The sequence below is a fragment of the Eucalyptus grandis genome, chromosome 6, assembly GCF_016545825.1.
Source record: "Eucalyptus grandis isolate ANBG69807.140 chromosome 6, ASM1654582v1, whole genome shotgun sequence".
Taxonomy (NCBI): domain Eukaryota; kingdom Viridiplantae; phylum Streptophyta; class Magnoliopsida; order Myrtales; family Myrtaceae; genus Eucalyptus; species Eucalyptus grandis.
In genome coordinates this window covers 42,046,205-42,068,537 of record NC_052617.1, presented here as the reverse complement: position 1 = coordinate 42,068,537, position 22,333 = coordinate 42,046,205, and the positions used below count along the sequence as shown (strand labels likewise).

Below are 22,333 nucleotides of genomic sequence, written 5' to 3'. Positions count from 1 at the left end.
CATAAACATCAATTCAACACGGGCACTGAACAGCTTCCCCATCCGCGGATAAGTCCTTCCTTGTCATCTAGTTCAAAAACAAAAAAAAATGGAAATGGCCTTGGTTTTGGATCATAGTGTTATATAAACTAATATATTATATTCCAAAGTCTTGGAACACAAAGCAGCCGGCGGATATTTAAATCCTAGAAAGACCCGATTTTTAAGCAAAAAAGAAAATAATTTTCTAATTGTATTGGTACCTCGATGGCTTCGCTGAGGCATATCCTTGTCGTATATATTGGGGAGACGCTACAATGTTTGCTCTTCTTTGTCTACTTCGTGTTCTTTAATGGCTTCTCATTTGTCTCTGCAACATCCCAGGCCTCTCGACAATTCGTAAGCTCGCTCATTTTGATTATCTTCGTTGGATGCCATTGTACCGATGCTGTTGCATGAGGCATATTTGGCATAAGAAGCATGTGCATGAGTAGATAGCTTTTGATGTGATTATGGACAATAAGGAAGAAAGAAGCAAAGGAAAAGAAAGGAAATGTGATGTGAACCTTGTGATGATGTTGGTGACTGGTTAAATACGATTCCATGTGTTTAAAGAAAACATTATAGAGGTGGATAATACTTGGGTGACCGTTTAATTTGCCTATGGGACTCTAGCATCCTAGAAAGTTTTGGACTTGAAGGCTGACGTTATCGGGGTTGATGTGGCTTTCTCATGCTGAACATTCGTCCTTTTTTTACTGTTCATGATGGAAATCATGTTGTGACTGGTACAAATCTCGATTTTTGTTTTGGTTTTCTGTTTTGGGTTTCTGCAGAAAATCTCTTGGTGCTGATAAGAAACAAAAGATTAAGGCCATTGCATTGAATCCGTCGAAATTAATTAGGAAGGATCGCGAGAGTTATGGTTGCTCATGCAACTTCAGTTCTTCGAAATTCTTCCTGGCATACAACCCTTCCCCACGGGAGTATTCCTTGGGGGCACTATCACCTATGGCTTCTTTGTTCACTGATGAGACCATTATTGAGAACTGGGGTCACATTGTCAAGAGTCATAGTAAGAAAATGGAGTTCAACCGTGTAAATTGTCTCGTGTGGGTGCTCCACGAATCTGCTAAGAGCTTCTCCGCTGCGATTGAATTACTCGAATTAGCGGGAAGCAGCGCCGAGATTTTGATGGCTTGGCTCGGGAAGGATGTGCACCAGTGGCATAAAAGGATTTCTTATCAGGTATCTGCAGACAGCTTATTAATGTTCCCTATGATTATTGTGATGTGATCTTTAGTGTACATAAACTATCCCCCATCAATTTCCTCAACAAGTTTTTGGAAATGGTGGGTTGGTTGGACTAGAGGCGCATTCTTTGCAAGGATCATCATTTGTAAATCTCATACAGGTGGCGGTATATGCTATGTTAAAGACGGCCGTCGAGGTGGAGTTTTTGCTCTCTCATGAGCGTAGCAACAACCCTTCAGTTGTCAGGGAGATGTGAGTCTTGATTCTTTCAGCTTCATGCCATCATGCTTTACCATCCTTCTATAGAGTAAGAGGGGAGTAGAAATGTAAAGTTTCAGGTCCTAAAATAAAGCTGAACCAGTATGTTTGCAGTTGATGGAAGCCTAATATTGCCCTTGCTAGTCCACCATGTGTTTTTCTCAAATGAGATCTTGTCTAGTTGTTAAAGCCAGTTTGTCTCCAAAGAATCTTTCTTTTAGTGAATAATACAGTAGTGTGAAGATATTATTCTAAAAAATCGTTTAAAAAATATATATTGCGCCGTTAGTCCAGTATCTGACTTTACTTCTTACATCCATCAGCTTGAGCCCAAGGCTGAACTTAATGAAGGAGTACATAGAAAGTCAAATGAGCGAAAGGCACACTGGACTGGTAGGATGGTTCAGGGAGGTAGAATTGCCACGGATAGCTGGATTTTTCATTCCTCTATTGAAGAGGTGGTCTATGGAATATGCAGGAAGGTTTGTGCAAAAAATCTTAAGTGTCCCCTTTCCTGTCTACTCCTTGAGAATCTGAAGCTTCTTTGTATAAAACTGTCTCCAATTAAAAAACGTACTGTAACTCCACTCTTATATCTGCATTCTAAGAGAAGTGTCACAATGTTCTCCTAAGCATGCTTTTATTGTTGCACAACTTTTCTGCAGATATCTATAAATAATATTAAAAAAAAAAAAAAGCCCTTGAAAAGGGGCTATACTATGAAGCTAAAATATGATCCTAAAAGATAATTCTCCAGTGGTGTAGCAGGAATTGTTGTCGGAATAAGTTGCTGTTCAGCGGTGGCGAAATTAGGTCCTCGGCAGTCAAGCTGCCGCATGCTTTCAGTGTCCATTGATGCTATTTTGCTTGAGCTCATGGAACTTTCTCACGGCCTTGTGTCAGTGGACAAAGGGCATCAATTAGCAACTGAGGCTGGATTTGAGCTGGACTTCCTGACACATTTTGGGAGGAAGTTCTCCCTTAGCGAGGAGAGTGAAGAGCTTGAATTTTGGATTGGTCTTGCTCAAAAGAAGCTCTCACTTGCATTTCAGAAAGAGCCTCTTGTTTCGTGCATGGACGATTCTCCAGACAAGGTTAGCTCTCCAATTTCATAGATAACTTTGAAACGGGGACCGCTATTTTTAGGTTGAGTGGCAGTAGCTTCAGTAACATTATCCATCTCTATCTCAATATGATTCTAGGAAAGTTCTTAGTGATGGAAACTATAACTATGATATTCTAAAACCTGGGTTGGTGAAGAATGTCAGTCCCTTTGAAAATGAGTCTTATACTTGAGAATGAAAATCGGGCTTGGTTCATAACAACATGGCAGGTCAAAGCTGAGAGTTTAGCTATTCTTGGACTATTTGCATACTTGGGAAGAAGAACTAGACTACACTTGTCAAAAATGGGCATAAGAGAAGTGGATGAGCAGGTTAAGGATTTTCTCAGGTATGTGTCGCTTCACTCGAAAGCTATAGCATCATCTTCACTTGCTTCTTGGCATTAACCTTTAAGGTGATTTCATATCTGTGAAGTTTCTTGGAGTGTGGTATCATCTTCATATACCCTGGATTTTCTTCGGTACCGATGTATCAGATGTTTATGGAGGTCAGATTCCTTAATCCCTAGTTCAGAATGGGATGAGATATTCATTTCAATGTTTGAAATCTCTCTCCTGTTTCCCCAGATGATAATTGATGAAATTGGATGGCTCGACTTTTATGCTTCACAAACCGCAAGCTGTACAGACAGGAAAAGGTCCAAGCAGCATGTCATCCAAGCGGAGACAGAGATTATTCTGTCTCGGGTCTTCACCACTTGCTATGATGTTTTCTCTGGCTTCGCTCATTTCAGCCGTTCAACATTGCAACCCTTAGATTCAGAAGTGCTGGCATTTCTACTCAGGAGGTAATCTAGATCAGCGAATCTGTCATTTTGAGTTCTTGCTTTTCTTCCTAAATTTCTGGCGATAAACCAATCTTGAAGTTGTCTCTGACTAATTTTGCAGCCAAAGCCTGCTTAGTGTTTGTCTAGAAGATTATTGGGTGGTTTATGATAGATCAGGGTAAGCTATATATTCTACTGGTCTTGTTTGTTATTTCTTGAAGCAAATGAAACTGCTTATTTTTAAAATCTTGTATGTACGTCAGTGAATCTCTTAAGACAGCAGAAACTGGTGCTTTGGACCCCACATTGGCTGCGGCAGCTAAGTGGAAGGCTAAGCGCTCTATAGCCCTGGAGGCACAGCACAAAGCAAGTGTCTCAATGGCGCAAGAACGTTTTGAGAACACGTCTCAGCCTGTGCCTAAATTGACAAACGTATGCCCTATCCCTTGAATTAACAGTCAAACTTGTCTTTCCTTCCTTTTTCCTATCCAAAGATCTCAAGATGTCCATAGTAAGGGAGTGATTTCATTGATTGAGATTCTTCTGACAATCCATGAGGGTCAGTGGAGAGTAAATTCTCTCATTGTTCTGGTTATGAAAGTAGTCCAATCAGCCAGTATAACAACATCTTGGCCAAACAAAAAGAAGCCAAGATTCAACATATAACGTTGATTAGAAAATGTCGACAAACTGAATGGTGCAGAAGCTTATCAGACAAGAAAAGATGTAATACTTGGAATATATTTTACTGTTTGCAATAAGGTGGCATCATTTCCTTTGGAAGCGGCACTGGACTGGTTATCTAAGTCTCTCTCTGATCCTCTTAAAGATATTTTTTCCTTAAAATACCATGTCTGGATTGATATGGAAACTTTTAGTTGGCTTAACGATCATTGTAACATGATGTTGACTTCAGCTTGCCGTGTATGGCTTCACTGTACTTCCGGATTCCAACATTACCTCACTGACATCACCATCCCAGTTTATATACCTGTCTTTACCACAACTTGCAGGATACCAGTGCAAACACGATGGTTGCCCTAGCCACTGTCAACAGGGCTGGAGATGCTAAATCCGATGCCCGGGATGAAGGCTTATGCAGGAAGTTCAGCATCAAGTTAGTCTCTGCCAGTCATGTAAGCCCCATGATACCTAAGCAACACTTATCTACGTGAACATACACTTTCTGACATAATCTCATGCTTGCTGGCAGAACATATGGATGGGCACCCAACTGCTGTGGATAGACATCGTGCTGTTGCTCAAGCTTCTCCTCAAGCAGATGCGGGGTCACAATATCACAAAGAGAGAGAGGAAGAAGTTAAAGAGAACATTACATGACATAGCGACGCTCATTCCAGTCACCATACTGATGCTACTTCCTGTGAGTACCGACTCAGTTCTCTGCTCTCTTGCTCATCTGCATGAAATTGTGAGCTGAGCGCTGTATTCCAGGTTACATACTGGAATCCGAGAGGGAAGGAGACTCCACTGCCTTCATTCCTTATACATCCGCTCGTGCATCATTTGCTACTTATGAAAAGCTATTATAGATTACCATAAGCAGCATAACATTCTCACATCTAAGTTGAAGATTTGTATAATGCGCACAACGCGCATATACATGCATGCATTGGGCTCCTACACTCTCAGGCGGCCATCCTATTTGTTTAAATTGGAATGCTAAAGAAGGATTTGCCACACTTCCGCTGCTATTGCTATGTCTGAACTCGGCCTGAACATACAAACGATAGGCTGTTTCCTACGCACAAAGGGAAATGCCGCTGAGATTTTGGTCATTTTCTTCCATATATCTTCTAATCACCCACTCACTCCAGTGTAACATAGCCTTTTTCTTTTTTTTCTTTTTTTTGAATTGGTCCTGGCTTGTGTCTTACTAGGTATCTGCTGTCGGTCATGCTGCCATGATAGCAGCCATCAAGAAGTACATGCCTTCACTGGTAAAGCATACCCATCTTTCTCATCGTAACAGTCTCTCTGCTAATCTCTCTTATCATTTATGTTGCATCATTATATGCCTTATTTTTCCATGCTCTGATGTTTTCAATTGCTGTGACTAGATCCCTTCTCCATATTCAAAAGAACGTCAGGACATTGTCAAGCAATTAAATAGGACTAAGAAGATGGAAGTCCGTCTGTGGAGCAACCTTGAAGACTCTTCCTTCAGAATAACATAGGATCTCTACTTTCTGCACCAACCGTGTCGCTGCGCAAATGCTGTATATACCACACATAAAACAGGAATAATCTGAAATAATGTACAGGCATAGCATAAATTCATCAAGGCTAACGCTACTTCCACGGAGTTACATAATCTCTCATTTCATAACATCTACATTGCATCCATGCATCCAAAAGGCAACGCGGTAGCAAAGAATTCATGCCGTGCCAAACCAATGTTGTGACCCATTTTTTTTGTTAGAATGCTGCCTTCTGCATCATGGTTTTGCATATCCAGCGGCATAAGACGATGAGAACATGAATCTTTCGTCAGGTGGGCATGCAACTTCTTAGGAAATGAATACAAAAAATTTGAGAAAAGAGAGAACGAAATAAACCAATGACTCGAGAGAGGATCCGCTATTGGTTTGACGCAGATAAATGTAATGGTACAAGAAGGACCGACTCAAACGCACAATTGGGTAATCCACCGGCACAGCATAGACGATTTGTGCTTGATCATGGATGTACCGAAGAAGCATTACGATCTTGACAAGTCAATAATCGCAATAGATGACCCATGCCTTTCACGCTGAAGAATCGACAGATACAACCGCGATTTTACATTACAAACTACGCAAGCAATTTGAAAGAACTCCTCTGTGGTCATTCTGCCAGTGACTTCCTTTCAAATCCGTCACCGAGTTGCACGCACGTTCATGGTATTCCAACGAAAGGGATGTATGACCATCTCTATTAATGGATAGTTGCTTCGGTCACCTTACCAAACTTAACATGGCAATTTTGATGTGTCGGCAAATGCTTTATAACAAACATTATGCTCAAAAAACTTAGACTATTCTTTTCGAATCACGAGCAGCAGCAAGATGATCCTACAAGAGAAGACATAAGCACATGACCATTTAAAAACTTATCCCTAATTTGAAATCTCCAGCATGAAGAGAATAAGTCAAAGCAGCTCAACTAAAATTTACTTGGGGAACCTATCCCAAATTATTAAAAAAAAATTGGGGAAGATTTTGTATCACAATAATCTTAACCATAGAATAAACCACCAGGCCTACTAAGAATCCACCTTCACTATCCAAAATATGACTTTAACATGCGTAAGATTTCCTCTCACTCAGACATTTCAAGGTCAAAGTAAGTAGCTAGTCAATGACAATATTGTCAAGCAGATCATATGAGAAAAAAGACTTACCAAGATAAAATCAAATGCTTTTGTCTCCTCCTTTAAGTCGCTCCCCATCAAATTAGGAGCCTGAGTGGGAAAATTTGCCTGGAAAATATCAGGGAAGGGTGATGCATTTGAAGTAACATAACTGGAGCCGACACTCTGAGCATTCATATTCCCATTAAGTTGGAAGTTAGACATGTTCGCTAGAAGTTGCTGCTGAGCAAGAAAATTACTCATCGCAACATAATTTATGGGTTGCGATGGAAAAGCAGGATTAAACATCATCCCAGGAGGTATGCTAAATGGCAGGCTGCTGGAGAGAGGCATGGCATTGGGACTGATCCCAGTCACTTGAGATCCAACCATTCCGTCCAACGTATCATTAGTGACCTGATAGCCAGGATTGCTTTTAAAATCTGACAATATGGCTTCAGACGGCATTCCAGGAATTCCTTTCACCTCACTCTCATTTACAGACAAGCCAGCCATCAAAGCATTGACATCATTTCTCTGATTTACCTGCTCTGAAGAGATGTCAGAAGACCCAAAAATATCAAATAAGTCAGGCCTACTTTCATTGATTGTTACATGGTTTTGATTAGCATCAGGCTTATCACCAATAGTCAACCCCTTAAAGATATCATCAGTAGAGTCTGGACCTTGACCACTGTGAAAAGAGACATCAGCAAAGGGATCATCATCATTTCTTTCTTCACTGATGCTCACACCAGACCCAACATTATCTCCAAGCAAATCATAAATGGTATGGGTTGCCTCTTTCGTTGAGCTTCCAGTGTTTTCAGCACCTTGCGTATGCATTGAATCATTTGTTCCATTGATGTAATCAGAGTCACCGGTATCTATTAGATCAGGCATCTGAACTGCAGTAGCAGTCTCAGCCTTCACCGACTTACCTGAATCAATTGCCATAGTACCTGCCTGTTCTCCATCTAAAAAGCTAAGGACCTGTCCGCAACAGGGCAAGCATACATTACATCAGAATCTTACCACTCATTCGACAGAGCTTTAACAATTAAAGCACACTTCACAGTACAGTGTTACAGAAACCAAAAAAAATCTGGTTCTTCAAAATTGAAAAAGAGGATGAATGAAATAAACTATATGACGAGATAAAAGATTTGTATAATTAACATCTGGCCATATTTGTCGATAAGAATGAAATTAATGCCTCATGAGGTACTTGACAGTTGCAAATCTGATGGAGATAAGGTATTGCTTTTGCAGATAACTAGGTATTTACCATAATGGTAGCAATCTACGGAGACCAACGAAAATTAGACGTGTTCTCAAATTCTATGATTTTATGGAAGCATGATAGGGTTTTCTCAAATTCTATGATTTGATCGAAGCATGATCGGACATATGGAAAATGAAATTGTACATCCCTTGTTATAGTACTCCTTCTATACCAGGTTGAAACTATATGAAAGCATGCTTTCAATAGTGCGTGAGTGAAGAAAAGCCACAACGCCACTATATCTCAGCTATTTGCTAAATTATGCATACTTACATGTAAATAGATGGTTTCATTGTAAAGGAAACATGCCAAGCAATCAATCTCATAATGTAGAAGTTTTTGGGCTAAACATATAAAAGGTGGCAAAAGAAGTTGCAAGAATCTAGATGTAAGGAGGATGTGTGCCACCTCATATATCTTTTGAGTCCACAAATTAACTTGACCAATATATTATTGAAAATCAATATCAATATTGGAAATGACATTAAAAAAACACTGGAATTGTCCCCATATGGAATGAAACAGTAAAAGATAGTGATGGTAAGCCTAGAGTACATTCTCTTCTCTTAGGATCATACTCATAAAAAATAAGTGGCGTTTGAAATTTTTCATCATCCAAATGAGATTAAAAGTAATGATTAAACCAAAAGGAGTAAGAAGCACTCCTGATACATGTTGAGCTTTCATAATCATTATGTGGAGAAATATTATTTTCATTGAACTTGCTAAAAGAAGCATCACTTCACCCTCACAATTTACTCGAGAGTTTTGTATATATGGAGTCTACAACTTTCCACTGCCTCTCATCTCACACTACAGAGCTCCAGCTCAACATGTATGACCCCTAATAAAGATTTTCATACCAAATAGATCAACCACAATGCACATGATGACACCACAAGTAAATGATCGCTTTTTTCGTTCCCATCACTCAACACCACATACATAAAATAAATTACAGAAGATCTCAAAATAGTAGAAGGATGGGTACCTTATTAGCCTTTTCCCTCAAAGAAGCTTGCGGAGACAAAGAACATCTAATCAAAAGTTCTTTGTTTTCACTGAAATAAGAAGCCACAATTGAGAAGGGCTCATTGTCCTTTCTCCTCACAATGGAGTCCAATACACAGACAGCTCTCACACGAACCTGAAAAATGACTAATTTGTGAAGTATATTAAGATGAAAGTATAATTTGTCTTTTTGGCAGCCAGATGAAAAAAAAAGGGCCATTTATATGCTGGAAAAAGAATTATCATTTATAGTTTTTTTTTTTTTGGTCAGTTTAATCATTTATAGCTGAGTGGTAGTTTTTGTTGCTCATGTCTTACAGCCTGTTGAACAGCCTTCATGGGCCACACCCATGTTTCAACATCCTGGATTCATGAAGATAACAAGATTCATTGATAGTCTGATAATGAGAGATCCCTGCATGCTCCAGACTCGAGACTAGACCCGACACGCTCTATACACTTTTGGGCCATCCAATATTCAGGTATTTTTAAGCCGATATTCTTCTAGATGGCTGTTTTAAGATTACAACTACAGGAAATTAATTTTTTTACTGTGGCCATCAGTGGTTTCCTACATCTCTAATTCTTACTGCCTTAATGAATCGCAAATAATAATCCAAAATGAATTACCTGCCACTGAGGAGACTGAAGCTTTGTTTCAAGGGCCCGGCTTATGGCCATTGGATCCAATTTTGCTGCTTCCGCAAGAAAAACATGAATAGCATCTCGCGTGGGTTGTAGACGAACACCACCAGATGTTACGATAGTTTCCAACAACCGCTCTTCACGAGTCTTGCTCTTGGTATGACTGGAAGTGGAATTTCCATTGTTCCATTCTGTACCTGCCACTCTAATTTCTGGATTCCAGGAACCACTACCCTGTTTTGTAGAGATCCCCAACCGAGACTCATTGCCTATTTCAACTGGTTCATACTTATTTGTGTTATCACTTTCTATAGTCAAAGATCTCTGAAGATTTGGGCCTTTATAGCTGCCATTTTCATTCTTTCTAAATGACTGCCCCTGAGTGAAACTATTGAGTCCTTGCTTGATGGATGCACTTCCAAGCCCAACTGCCTCACTGAGAAAAGATTTCTTATCTTCTGACGGCATTTCAAAATTCGTGTTTCCAAATCCTTGAATTCTTGTATTAAGATCCTCAGTGGGTGCTGCTTTATTGTCCTGTTCAGAGAAGATGGCAGAAATTACCTCATGAGCTGTGTCCCTTACAGCCTTATTCAAAGCATCCCCCTTAAGACGATCTGGATGCCCCTTGTAATGCAATAATTGTCGAACTGCAGCAGAATGTCTTTGCATCTCCCTGCGAAACTCCAAACCAGATTTTCCAACTGCATATTTGATTAACCTAAGAGCCTGCAGAAGCCATTGGACTGGTTATTCATCTGTGTCCAAGTTAAAACTTCCTATGTGCTATTTATAGGATGCACAGAAGTCAGAAATAGCCACTCCTATACATTTGAAGGCAGTTTGGATAATTTATCACCTCACTGAGTATGTTGGACTAGGAAAAGAAATGAAACAGCTCCAAACTAAATCACAAGATATACATAAAGCTGCAGACAGACAAGTTCCTTCCAATATTAACCTGCACAAGAGACATGCCTATTTGCAGGAACATACCGTGATAAATCTGAGTTGACAGATTTTTTATATGCAGGGCTCAAAATCATGTCTGTAGAGAAAGAATGAGGTGCTGTGCAGATGTTATTGGTCTCATTCATTGTTAACCTAGTTCTGATTTTTGTGAGTTAGTTATAAAAATATGAGGAACAACACAGCATGATAACAGAGCTGGTTGAGCTGACTCTGCTCCAGCGTGCTGGGTTAACAATACACATATAAGCTCCTTACTTCTAAGAAACACCCATAAATTCATACTGAAAAATGAACATCCTGACTGCAGTTCGCTGTGTTCAATAATCCAGCACTATCATAGTCAGTCAAAAGATTCAACACGAGAAATTCCCTTTGTTCTCATATTTATCCATACCTTCATAATCTTTTGTTTTTGGATAAGGTAGACAATTTTTATTGCTCAAGACTTCAAAACAACTGTGGGAGGACCACACCCGTTACATGTCCTTCAGCATTACAAATTTTGGAGCACTATCATACTCACAGCAACAACCATCACTCAAACCAGGAGAACCAAATAGTAAACATTTCCCCAGAAAACAAGCTTAGGAAGACATATCCCAAGAAGCTAATAAGCAAACCAATAGCGCAACTCAGGTACTAAACAATCCTCCGGTGCTCACAAAGAAGTGGTCTATCCGAATCAAAAAGATGGCCCCTTCCATGTATCGGCATCTGCATCCTAACTCAAACTCCAAACATGATGTTTTGGAATTACTTCATACATCATTTCTCTATTCCCAGACCAATATTGAAGGTATCCTCACAAAATACTTTATCTTTCAACCATCGTGAACCCAAAGAAACTAAAAGCTCCAACCAACAACTATCAGAACTCCACTTTAGTTCAGCTACTTCCAACCCCCTACCCCCCTTCTCTCTCTCTCCCTCTCCCTCTCCCTCTCCCTCTCACACACACACACACACACACACACACACACACACACACACACACACACACTAGTTTAGCAAAAGAGCATGCAAAATATAGATGCACCCTAATCTCTTGAGCCGATCCACCTTCAAAAATTTAAGATATATATGTATAGTGTAATCTTCAGACATGTACTCAGTTGTGTAGTATCACAGAATTTAAATCAGGAGACCCAGTATTCATTTCTTTACATGCATGCTCGTTTCCAATTCACTTCCCGAAGATGATCCATTTCAACCATATTTTTTTCTTTTCACTCCCGCGAAACAAGGTTCCTTCAAGATTCGGGCTCTCACTGATTCCGCAGATCAGCTCCCCGCACGCAAAACACCACACGGCACGAAAGCAAAACCAATCGGAAAAGCACCACTCCATCACCGACCTTCTGCTTGACGACGGGGCTCTTGTGATCGAGCCGCTTCAGTATGAACTCCGAGACCTCCTTGACGATGCTGACGTGGGAAGAGCGCAGGAGCTCGCAGATTTCCTCGAGCTTGTAGACGGGCGCGACCTTGTCCTCGTCGGAGGTCGCGGCGTCGATCATCCGCGATCTCCAGTACGACTCCACCGCTCTCCTGCTCGTATCCATCGCACCTCAATCCCTCCCCGCCCCCAACGAAAACGGCCGAAAAGGAAATCCCCGATGAATCAGCGAAATCCGATGTCGCGAGCAGGGAATCCGGCGGCGAAGCGCATTTGATTCGGTTCGAGCGGGAATCGAATCGATGCTTTTCGTGCGGATCGTCGAGAGGGAGGGAGAGCGCGCCGCCGCGATCGGGAGGTGCGGCGAGCAATGGAAGGACTAAGGAGGAGGAGGAAGAGGAACAGGTGGGCGGTGAGCGCCGGGAGCCGACGACGCGTGTGGACCCCGTTTGGAGCTGGAGATTCCGAACCGGCTACGGCCGCGCGCTCCCCTCCACGTTAGCGGATGGCCGGTACATTGTGCGGGCCCGGGTCGGTGGCCGTGGCTAAAAAAGAGTACTCAACCGATGAGGACATAAATGATGTTTGAATTTTTATTTAATATACATTGTGATTTTCAAAATTTTAATTTATTCGATACCACCTTGAATTTTAGTTTAATATTTAATGTAGTCTTTAAAATTTTAATAATCCAAAATCCTTAAATTATATGAAAATATTCAATATAATTATTTCATTAATTCAAAACCGTGAAAAAATATTGAATATTTCACATGAAGTATGGATTAAATTGAATAAATTAAAAATTTATAAATTATATTATATATTAAGCTAATTTTTAGATATCATATTGAATAACAAATTAAAATTATATGTTTGATCAAAATTTGAGAATTATGTCATTTTCTCAATCTTAAAAGTCAGCCTGTCATTTGGGGCCTAACTAGATGAACCTAGCAAGACCTCCCATCATTTTTCTAAAAAATTGATGCGATCTTTTAAGATTTTTATTTTGACAAATACTTTTTACTCCAAGTCTTCTAGCCAAGACGGTAATTCATTGCTGCGAACTAAAGATTACATGCTTAAATAAAACTTGTAAGTTAAGGCAACAGAGCGAATGCTTGATACTTAATCCAGTCAAGTTCTTACATTAAAATATATATATGACAAATCAAATCCTACCCTTTATTTTTTTTAAAAGAAAAACAACACAATTAAAAACATACCTATAAAATTTCTTATATGATATTCGAAAGTCGCCTACAAGTGGCTTGCGGTTGCTTTTTTCGATATGATTTAATACTCAATTATACTCTTTGAGTAAAAGCTTAGGAGCTTGATCGTATGAATCAAAAGATTTCCAACTCGATTGAACTCAAATAGTAGTTCGTTGGCTAAAGTTGAAGTTAGAAAATTCCATCTTGATTGGAGCCGAATATTGTTCAATTTTAATAAACTTATCCACCAGGGTAGCGAAGTAAGGACCCCGATTACGCATCTAACAAACCAATTTAAAATTGATGCGCATGTTAGGCGAATTCAAACTTCTTGAAAGCTCAAATCACTTGAGCTCAAGCTTATAAAATACCATTAAAATTTAGATAGTAAAACTTTGAATTAACATAATAAAAAATCTCAAACTAGTACACCCGTAATAAATTTAGTCAAAATTAATTTTTTTATAACAAAAACTCCAAAAGATACACCCGTGGTAATTTTATCCCAAACCAATTTTTTTATTACCAAAAAAAACCTTAAATTGGTGCATTATTAACAAATTTACCCTTCGTTAATTTTTGTTAAATTGGATTATGCCACAAAAAACCATAAAATTAGTATATATATATATGATGAATAGAGTAAAACTCAAAACCGATATATCCGTCAACTGTCACGTATTATTCAATTCAGTAATTTAATAATAAAATTTAACAAAAACTATCGAATTGTAAATTTATGTATTGGTTTGAGGATTTTGATAGTAAAAAAATAATTTGGAATAAATTTTATTACATGTGCATTAATTTTGAGCCATCTCGCCTATTATAAAAACTTCCTCATTAGGGTGCCAACGAAATACCGACTTTCCAATGGACGAGCCCATCATCGTAGACTCCACCACAGTGCCGGTGGAGAGACCAGCGATACACTTAAGCCCGAGCCGGAGCAGTAAAAAACGTTAATTAGGACACTGTTGGTGTCAAATGTAGAAACCAGATTTGTCGTTGCCTCGAATTCCCCAAGTTTTTTGCATTGGATAAGGCCAACAACGATTATCACCACAAAACCCAAAACCAATATCTCCATGCAAATGTCAAGAAGAGGACCCCAAGCAGTCGGAGGACCCTTTTCGTCCTTCTTCAAGAAATGGGCAGTCTCCAGCTGAACTCATCCCATCTAGCTTCCTTCTCCCTCACTCCCAGCTTCAGCCATCGCTCACGCACTCGCCGAGCTCACCTCAGACCTTTCCGGAGCCAAACGAGCTTCTCAAGAAGCAGGATCAGAGCAGTCGGAACCGTCCCCGAGAGCGGCTCCGAAACCGCAGCGGCAGAGGAACCGCCGTGTGTGAACTTCGCATTTGTCAGTGTAAGTCCCGAAAGGAAAAAAAAGGGAAATTGGACAGACTCACATTTTCTAAGGTGGTTTGTTTTTTTTCGGTTAAAGTCGAGAACTTAGAGGTTGCCCGTTTGAGGTTGAATGTATTCTGGTGCGGACTTTGTTCAGTCGGTTCTGCTTCCTGATGGGACTCCGGACGTTCATCTTCGCACGGCGTGTGGCGGGCAAAAACTGAGGGACATCATGCTGGATTCCGACGTTGAGTTGTATGGTCCCTATGTAAGCATTACTGGAATTATTTTTGGCAAATGTTCCGGCTTTTTTAGGTGTTCGTGTCTGGACTGATCTGACGATGTTGTTTTGGGATGATCTTCAGGCTAGACCTTTGTTGAATTGTGCTGGGGGAGGAACTTGTGCGACTTGTTTGGTTGAGGTCAGTTTTTTCTTCGCATTTCTTTCCGTAGGTTATGGTTTTTGAAAACAGTTTTACAGGTTCGAGTTTGGTTACAGAAAGTTACTGAATTGTATAGACTAGAGAACTGAAAGGAGTAAAAACTCAAAAAGGGTCGAATGAATTATCAATACTAATACATTTCTTAGATGCTTGTATCCGGTCCTAATGTTTACTAGTCCATAAGTTGTTTGGACTAGCTTTCCATTCAATTAGTCTCCTTGGTGAGATAGAGCTTGAGGAAGTGAACTAGTTCTCTGCAATTGTCACCTCCCGAACGTTGCTTACTTTCAAAATGAGATCGAGAAAGTTTATGGAAATATGCCCATTTTGCACAATTCAAGTGGACTCATTTAAGGTGATGAAGAAACAGAATTCTTGACAATGAATTTTGGGTTCTCATGTTAGGTTGTTCAAGGAAAAGAGCTGCTGAGCCCTCTCACGGACAAAGAGAAGGAAAAACTTAAAAAGGTAAGCAATTTGTGTTCCGATTGTTTAGATAAGCAACTTGCTAAAGCAGCATTTACAATCAGCAGCAACTAATTCATTGTGGCCAAATGGCACCGGCTGTAGCACTCAAATCACAAATCACTGGAATTCCAGCGTTTGAGCCTCTATTAAACTTGAATTCGAAAAAATGTAATAAGCATCTCCCTCGTTCTTCATTGTTTTTCTGACTTCTGTACCAGGACAAGAAGCTATTTCTATGCTTAATGGGACTTTATTTCAAGTGTTGTGTCCTGTTCAATGAGGCTAGAGAGAAGCATCCATGAATCCTTAAGAGACTATGAGCTGTTTTTCTTGTTTTGGTGGATTAAATGTAATTATCGGATGAATTTTCTGATTTGATCGTTGTTCTGATGCTTGTTGTCATGGATTTTCTGCAGAAGCCAAAAAATTATAGGCTTGCATGTCAAACGACAGTTGGTAAACCAGATTCTAGAGGGCTGGTAAACATGACTTTCCTTATATTTTCTACATTTAGAGACACTCCCTTCAAAAGTTTCACCGTCTTATGAACTACTCTTTTCTCAGATCTTCATATGAACAGAATTGGTCCTCTTTCTATCTCTTGTAGGTTGTCATACAACAATTGCCCGAGTGGAAGGCCCATGAATGGAAATTTGAGAAAGTGTCACCTTCGGAATCTTTATGATACAAATTTTGTATGTACTGCATTGTGAATGGACAGGCTCGATTCTTTATTTTTATTTTTATTTTGCTTTATGAGACTATGAGAGAGTTCCTCACAATCTACTGTATTGAAATGAATTTTCTGTAGCAGTTAATATAATTTGGGTTCATAAGTCTGTAAAAGGTTAATAGGTAGGTAGAAAAGTAACAATTTTAATTTATACGCCGTACATAATCTGAAGACTAGTTACTCTAATCAGCAGAACTCTTCCCCGTACAAAGGGGATTAACGAAAAGTTCAACTTATACATCTTCGGCTTCTCCAATGTGTGAACCAATAATGAGAGGAAGTGCAAAAAGACTATAGCGACGATCTTCCATAGTCTTAGTTGTCCAGCCATTAATGTCTTTAGTGTTGTAGGATAAGTGAAATGAATAATTATCTGATAAAATCTTTACTAAGTATAACCAAGATGCACCTTGTTTTATGAGGACAGATGCTCCTCCATTCTTACTTCGGGTCGATCAATGTTCACTCAAAGGGAGAAAAAAAGAAAAAAAGAAAAAGAAAAAAGGTCTCATCGCAAGAAACTAGGAACGTCCTAGGTCTCAAAAGCTGTCAATACCATCAATAATTAGCACGCGTCCAAACCATGTGAAGCCATTCTTTCGCAGGGGTCTCACCCACCATTATCACAAGCAAAAGGAAATCAAAAAGCAAGTCACAAAAGGTAGGCACATTGTTTCAACAACTCACCAACTTCATCCATTTTCTTGATAACACAGTGGACCACCACACAAGGCTTTACAACAGCGAAATCAGAAAAAACTGAAAACAAAGAAAGGAAAAGAAAGAGCAGCAGAATCTACTCCGCAAGAGCAAAAGGATTGTGAGTGAAAACATGGTTTGATTTGATCATAACTTAGAACTCATTGACAAGAGGTGCATGGTCCGAGTGCATGAACACGTTTCCGTAGATGAGCCCTGCCAGGCCACCTCCGATGAGGGGTCCGACCCAGTAGATCCAGTTGTCATGGAAGTCTCCACTGACCACGGCGGGCCCAAAGGAACGGGCCGGGTTCATGGAACCGCCAGAGAACGGGCCGGCGGCCAAGATGTTGGCACCGACGATGAAGCCGATCGCAATGGGGGCAACTATTCCCAATGAGCCCTTCTTTGGGTCAGCTGCTGTGGCGTAGACACAGTAGACCAATGCGAAGGTGATTATGATCTCCATGACCACCCCTTCGATTGCTCCAACGCCAGCTGCAAGACTGTGAACAGGGACCGCCTGCAAAATAATTTAAAGCAATGTAAAAAAACAAATCAGTTAAACCGAACATGAATCATTCGCTTGCGCTGGCCTATAAAGGGTACATTTTTGGCTTCACATAAAACAGTAGAAAGTTCATCTTAAAGAAAGAAATGGTACAAGCTAGTCTGCTTGCAGAAACTGCTTTCGTGACGATTGTGTCCGGAAAGACACTCCCTCCAAAAGCACAAAAATTAAAAATTAAAAGAAAAAAATGAAAGAAGAAAACTATACAACACGAGACAATGAATATAACACGTGATAAAGTTATCAAGCCTCAAAATTAACACGACTCTGCCTAGTTTGAGGACATTGAGGACAATATTCACGACACAACCTGTCAAATGCAATTTCGTTAGGTTAATTTTACAGGTCCAAACCATATGCAAGTGAAAATATGTATGATCAGGACTTGGGACAAAAAAAACTCCAAGATCAGACGACATAATTACCAGTCCTCCAGTGACAACTTTGAGGAGCAAGCAAGCAACTATGGCGCCAACAAGCTGGGCAATCCAGTAGAAGATGCCAGTGAGGATGGTGATCTGGCCACCCAGAGCCAGTCCGAAAGTGACAGCTGGATTGACATGGCCACCGGAGATATTTGCACCCACTGCAACTGCAACAAAGAGGGCAAACGCATGGCAAATTGCTATTGCCACTAGCCCAGATGGATCAAGAGCAGCATCTGATGTCAACTTCCCTGTAACAGCACAATCCAAAACAGAACATGTTATTTTCAACTCAAGAACAAGAAAAGGCCAGAACGTCACTTGTTTGTTGTGCACTTCTTCAGTTTTTACAATGTTTTTCCAACTGGGTCATTTTCTTTTTAGGGTATCATGACCTTGTAATTGCCAAGCTAGATTTGGTGCCTCAAGTCCAAGGCAAAAAAGGAAGCTTTTACATGGAAGAAATAAGATTAAGTAAAGCTTTTGGAAGAGGGTCAAGTGTGACTGACCATAAGCAATGGCTGAGCCAACACCAGCAAACACAAAGAGCAAGGTGGAGATGAACTCAGCCAAGTAGGCCTTGAGGGAGCCTAAGCTGAACGAATCATCAAAGCGTCCAAATGCAATCCCCCCCATATTTCTTACGAGCGTGAAGAGAGAGCTAAATCAAAAGGAGAGAGAGTGAGGTGAACGAGGAGGGAAGGAGGTGAAAGCTTATGCTTCAGTTAGCACAAAAAGGTCGTTCTCCAGGCCACATATATATAACACCTTGAGCACATATGGTGCATTAATGAGCATAAAACAAGCTTTATTGAATGGAGAACGAGTTTTTGCATAAACCCAATGCTTTTGCATAATGCAAAGGTGCATAAAAGGAATATGCCCATACATACGTGTCCATGCATATCCAAATTTTATGTTTTTCCTTGTATTTTTCATATTTTGGCTTTAAAAATTTGCTATGCACATTATCCTCGCTGTCATCAACAAGCTTTTAAGGAACTGTCGCGAAGCTCATCAATGATTCTCCCATGTGACTGGCCAAACCCTTGCACCAGACATCGATGGGGTCGTGGGTGAAGAGGGGCAAAAGAAAAAAAAAATGAAAAAGAGAGAGAAGAATGATAAAGAAAAGACGGTGATAGGAGCAAGACAGTGAGTTTGGTCCACATGATGCACCGACCATGGATTAGCATACAAATCATGATGGGATCGTGTCTGTCGTTGATGTTTGAATTGTGTGGATAGAATTGCTAGGTCACGTTTTTTAGTTTTGTGGGGTTGTCTTTATCGTCCTAACTCATCATTCTATATAATAATCCGTTCTTTGCCACCAACCCTTTCCTTCCTAGTTTATACTTATACAAAAATGGGATCGAGATCGAATGCACGAGATTTGGCTGGCTTAGTAGAGATCAGGTAGAGACGAATCTTGGAGATTATCTTGGCTTGTTTCGGCATTCAAGGCAGACCAGCTTTCCGCAGATGACGATGATAATCATGAGCCCTTTTCTCCATTATGACTGCACCATTGTTTATAGCTTTAACCTTTTGTTTGATTTTTCAAATCGATGATTAAGATCTGAATTATTTGTCTGGTCTTTCTTCTATCTCGCCACGTACTTCTAGTTCTTACGAAAATGGGAATGGGGTGTGGGATTAATTAGGACATAAATAGTGGGTCGGAAGGTATTTGGAGGAGTGATATGAACTACAAAAACTCCGTAGATAATCAGTGGCAGGTTGGCTGCCCATACATGTTTTCTATAGTATGATAAGCTTAATCCAATAATCAAGAATAAAATGAATTTATGCGAGCTCTTCCCTATTATTTTCAAATCACTAGTCGTAACTCTGAGTTTGGAGAAAGCAATTTGATGCAAAGGTAATAAGGAGCTGCCTTGGTAGGAGAACCTCATCCCACTTTTCGACAATAATTTAGGGAAAAGATGTATGAATGATGAAAAATATTCACTTGATCGACGTAAAATTCACGGTTGAAGATTGATGCACTAATGACATTTCAAATTTCCTACAATGAAAGAGAGAAAAAGTCGTGAAGTGACACTAAGTGATGACTTATGCTATAAAAATTGCCTATGTTAGCATTGATTGTGTCTGTAAGATGTTCGGTATGTACATTAGTGATTTCCAATAAAAATTGACAGAATGGGCTCAATTAACAAAACATGAAAATATTTAGTATTCAATTGATAAATTTAAACAATTTAAAACCAAATCGATAAAAGTGTAATAAATTTTAAAAAGAAAAATTGAACAATTTTCTTCAAACTCCGCCATGTTACTTTAAGGTACAAGTCTTGTTACGAGGAAAAGAGTATAAAGTTGACTAGATTATTATTATTATTATTATTATTATTATTATTATTATTATTATTATTATTATTATTATTATTATTAATCTTATGGATGAATGTCCCTATCATGATGTCCAATTTCATCTTACCAGACGTCAACATCATATCTCTAAGGAATCAAATTATTCATGGAGATGAACGCAGACAATTCTATCCAATATCCTGCGGTGCTTGAGGCCTTTGTTTTGTTTGTCGAAATGGAAATATATTAATTAGCTCGAAAGCCTGAGGACAAAAAGACTTGAATTTGAACAAAATAAAGCTTAGAAGAGTTCCGAAGAGCTGGACAATCAGTTGAAAGGGAGCGATCCATTACAATAAGCCTTTGCAAATCAGTCCGCAACCTGATTGGCTTCCCTGCTGCAATGGGCCAGCTTTAGTTCTTCGATGCCCAACAGCAGATTTTTGGCCTCGCTGATGAGCGTCTCTAGTTCCCACCAGCAGCTAGTCCCTCCATTAATTGTTTTAACAAGAAGTGAACAGTTTGACTCCAACTAAAGCTTCTGTTCAGATGTGCTTGAATGTACTTTAGGGTTTTGACCATTGCAATCATCTCCATCTGCTCAGCCAAGATCTCACTCATCTCACAAGACCACCCACCGATTCTCCATCTTTATTTTGGCACACACAGCGGTTCTTAAGGGCAAACACATTGCTTATGGAATGAGTTAAATATAGAAATGTATTGGCAATATTGGTCCGGTTAAATATGGGCCACTAATATTGTATTGCATAAAAATAGATCAAAATGGGTTAAATGAATTAATTTGGGTCGGATCATTTTTTACTCGACTCAACCTGTTTGTTGAGTCTAAATTTTGATGTCATTAACATGGAAAAGAATTTTATTCTAGATGAATCTCTCTCTCTCTCTCTCTCTCTCTCCTCTCTCCCTATCTCTCTCTCTCTCTCTCTCTCTCTCTCTCTCTCTCTCTTCCTCCTCCCTATAAGTTGTGTAGTAACTCATTTATAGGCTTAATTCCTTGAATAAATCTCAAACTTTAAGTCCAATCTCAATTCCATCCATTTGTTTCATCTAAAAAAAAAGAATTACAAACTTTCACTATAATCCTAAATTTGCCCCGTATCCAAAGATTGCCACTAGTTTCTTGAAAATTATCAATATTAGAGCAAGTAAAAGGTCCATCATCATCATAGCCTCCATCTCTACCAAGACCCTCACCTTTGTATGCAACAACAACAACAACAACATCCTCATGCTAGTTGATAATCTTCCAATGGTGATTTACAGATTCGAGGTAGATTTGGGATTAGAGTAAAAATTGGTAACTTTTTTTAGACAAAATAATAGAATGGTTAAACCTAAAGTTGGGTTCATAGGCGGGCCTCAAAATTTTGGCAGCTTGGTTCGCTTTAGGGACTTGAAGAAAACCCAAAGGCTACTCTACCCGATTGGCCTTTTAGCTGATTTCTTGAACAACACACAGTTTTGATCCCACAACTCAGCCCACCAAACCCAATTGACAATACTTACTCCCCAAAAATCACTGACTCACGAGTCAAGTAGGCAAACCGTGCCATCAATCATCTTTATCTTTATGAGATTCAAATTCATTCGAGGACGGGGTCACTGTCATCGTGCTGTGGAGTATGATTTAATTGGACCGTCGAGCTCTCTTTTTTTGGTCGAATGTTGAACTTCGCATCTGGTCCTTACTATTATTTATTACTCCCGACCTTCGCGGAGAATAGCATTAGCCATCGCCTCCCACTTATGATCCGCAAGCTACCCTCAGTCCTTGATGCTGCTTGGTAGTTGGCAACGTCACGTCATTGGCCACTAGAAAATGCTGAGTTGATCTGTAAATTTATCACCAGAAAACGCTTGCAAAGTACTGCCTTTGCACGATGCTTGCATTGGTTACCTACACGAGCACGTGCAGCAACGTTGGTGCAAAAGGAGATCCCGAGAAAATATGAAGTTGCCGACAAGCAGTGAAAGGAATTGTTGGCGGTCGGCTGTCTCTCTCCCTCTGAATGGGT

The 22,333-nt window shown here is 39.8% G+C and overlaps 4 protein-coding genes across 5 annotated transcripts; 2 read left to right on the top strand and 2 right to left on the bottom strand.

The window, feature by feature from the left end:
- The first annotated feature begins 279 nt into the window (after positions 1-279).
- Positions 280-5,711, top strand: LOC104449903. 2 transcript variants are annotated; one of them, XM_010064208.3, is made up of 14 exons: positions 280-378; positions 816-1,227; positions 1,394-1,485; positions 1,815-1,973; positions 2,249-2,585; positions 2,825-2,943; positions 3,030-3,102; positions 3,182-3,402; positions 3,503-3,559; positions 3,645-3,813; positions 4,395-4,517; positions 4,595-4,765; positions 5,283-5,342; positions 5,463-5,711. In XM_010064208.3, exons 1-14 carry the CDS (start codon positions 332-334, stop codon positions 5,577-5,579), a joined length of 2,157 nt encoding a protein of 718 aa, XP_010062510.2. In that variant the 5' UTR covers positions 280-331; the 3' UTR covers positions 5,580-5,711. The 2 variants fall into 2 exon arrangements, with proteins under 2 accessions (XP_010062510.2, XP_039171642.1); XM_039315708.1 differs by lacking the exon at positions 1,815-1,973.
- A 176-nt stretch (positions 5,712-5,887) lies between these two features.
- Positions 5,888-12,565, bottom strand: LOC104449904 (protein MODIFIED TRANSPORT TO THE VACUOLE 1). Its single transcript, XM_010064209.3, has 5 exons — positions 12,002-12,565; positions 9,660-10,403; positions 9,010-9,165; positions 6,785-7,726; positions 5,888-6,455 (listed from the first exon to the last, which is right to left on the bottom strand). The coding sequence occupies exons 1-5, from the start codon at positions 12,206-12,208 to the stop codon at positions 6,414-6,416; spliced, it is 2,091 nt and encodes a 696-aa protein (XP_010062511.2). The 5' UTR covers positions 12,209-12,565; the 3' UTR covers positions 5,888-6,413.
- A 1,772-nt stretch (positions 12,566-14,337) lies between these two features.
- Positions 14,338-16,362, top strand: LOC104449901 (photosynthetic NDH subunit of subcomplex B 3, chloroplastic). The gene is made up of 6 exons (XM_010064207.3): positions 14,338-14,631; positions 14,770-14,880; positions 14,978-15,034; positions 15,461-15,523; positions 15,940-16,002; positions 16,131-16,362. The coding sequence occupies exons 1-6, from the start codon at positions 14,413-14,415 to the stop codon at positions 16,206-16,208; spliced, it is 591 nt and encodes a 196-aa protein (XP_010062509.2). The 5' UTR covers positions 14,338-14,412; the 3' UTR covers positions 16,209-16,362.
- A 564-nt stretch (positions 16,363-16,926) lies between these two features.
- On the bottom strand, positions 16,927-18,742 carry LOC104449900 (aquaporin TIP2-1). Its single transcript, XM_010064206.2, has 3 exons — positions 18,461-18,742; positions 17,952-18,202; positions 16,927-17,478 (listed from the first exon to the last, which is right to left on the bottom strand). Exons 1-3 carry the CDS (start codon positions 18,585-18,587, stop codon positions 17,110-17,112), a joined length of 747 nt encoding a protein of 248 aa, XP_010062508.1. The 5' UTR covers positions 18,588-18,742; the 3' UTR covers positions 16,927-17,109.
- Between the last annotated feature and the right edge of the window lie 3,591 nt (positions 18,743-22,333).

Coding starts and splice junctions, on each gene's coding strand:
- LOC104449903 (XM_010064208.3), top strand. CDS start 332: ATGGCTTCTCATTTGTCTCTGCAACATCCCAGGCCTCTCGACAATTC. Junction 4,766..5,282: donor CCATACTGATGCTACTTCCT/GTGAGTACCGAC, acceptor GTGTCTTACTAG/GTATCTGCTGTCGGTCATGC. Junction 5,343..5,462: donor AGAAGTACATGCCTTCACTG/GTAAAGCATACC, acceptor TGCTGTGACTAG/ATCCCTTCTCCATATTCAAA.
- LOC104449904 (XM_010064209.3), bottom strand. CDS start 12,208: ATGGATACGAGCAGGAGAGCGGTGGAGTCGTACTGGAGATCGCGGATG. Junction 10,404..12,001: donor GCCCCGTCGTCAAGCAGAAG/GTCGGTGATGGA, acceptor TGGCTTCTGCAG/GCTCTTAGGTTAATCAAATA. Junction 7,727..9,009: donor TGAGGGAAAAGGCTAATAAG/GTACCCATCCTT, acceptor TGTTGCGGACAG/GTCCTTAGCTTTTTAGATGG.
- LOC104449901 (XM_010064207.3), top strand. CDS start 14,413: ATGGGCAGTCTCCAGCTGAACTCATCCCATCTAGCTTCCTTCTCCCTC. Junction 15,035..15,460: donor GTGCGACTTGTTTGGTTGAG/GTCAGTTTTTTC, acceptor TTCTCATGTTAG/GTTGTTCAAGGAAAAGAGCT. Junction 15,524..15,939: donor AGAAGGAAAAACTTAAAAAG/GTAAGCAATTTG, acceptor GATTTTCTGCAG/AAGCCAAAAAATTATAGGCT.
- LOC104449900 (XM_010064206.2), bottom strand. CDS start 18,587: ATGGGGGGGATTGCATTTGGACGCTTTGATGATTCGTTCAGCTTAGGC. Junction 18,203..18,460: donor TGGCTCAGCCATTGCTTATG/GTCAGTCACACT, acceptor GTGCTGTTACAG/GGAAGTTGACATCAGATGCT. Junction 17,479..17,951: donor AAGTTGTCACTGGAGGACTG/GTAATTATGTCG, acceptor ATTATTTTGCAG/GCGGTCCCTGTTCACAGTCT.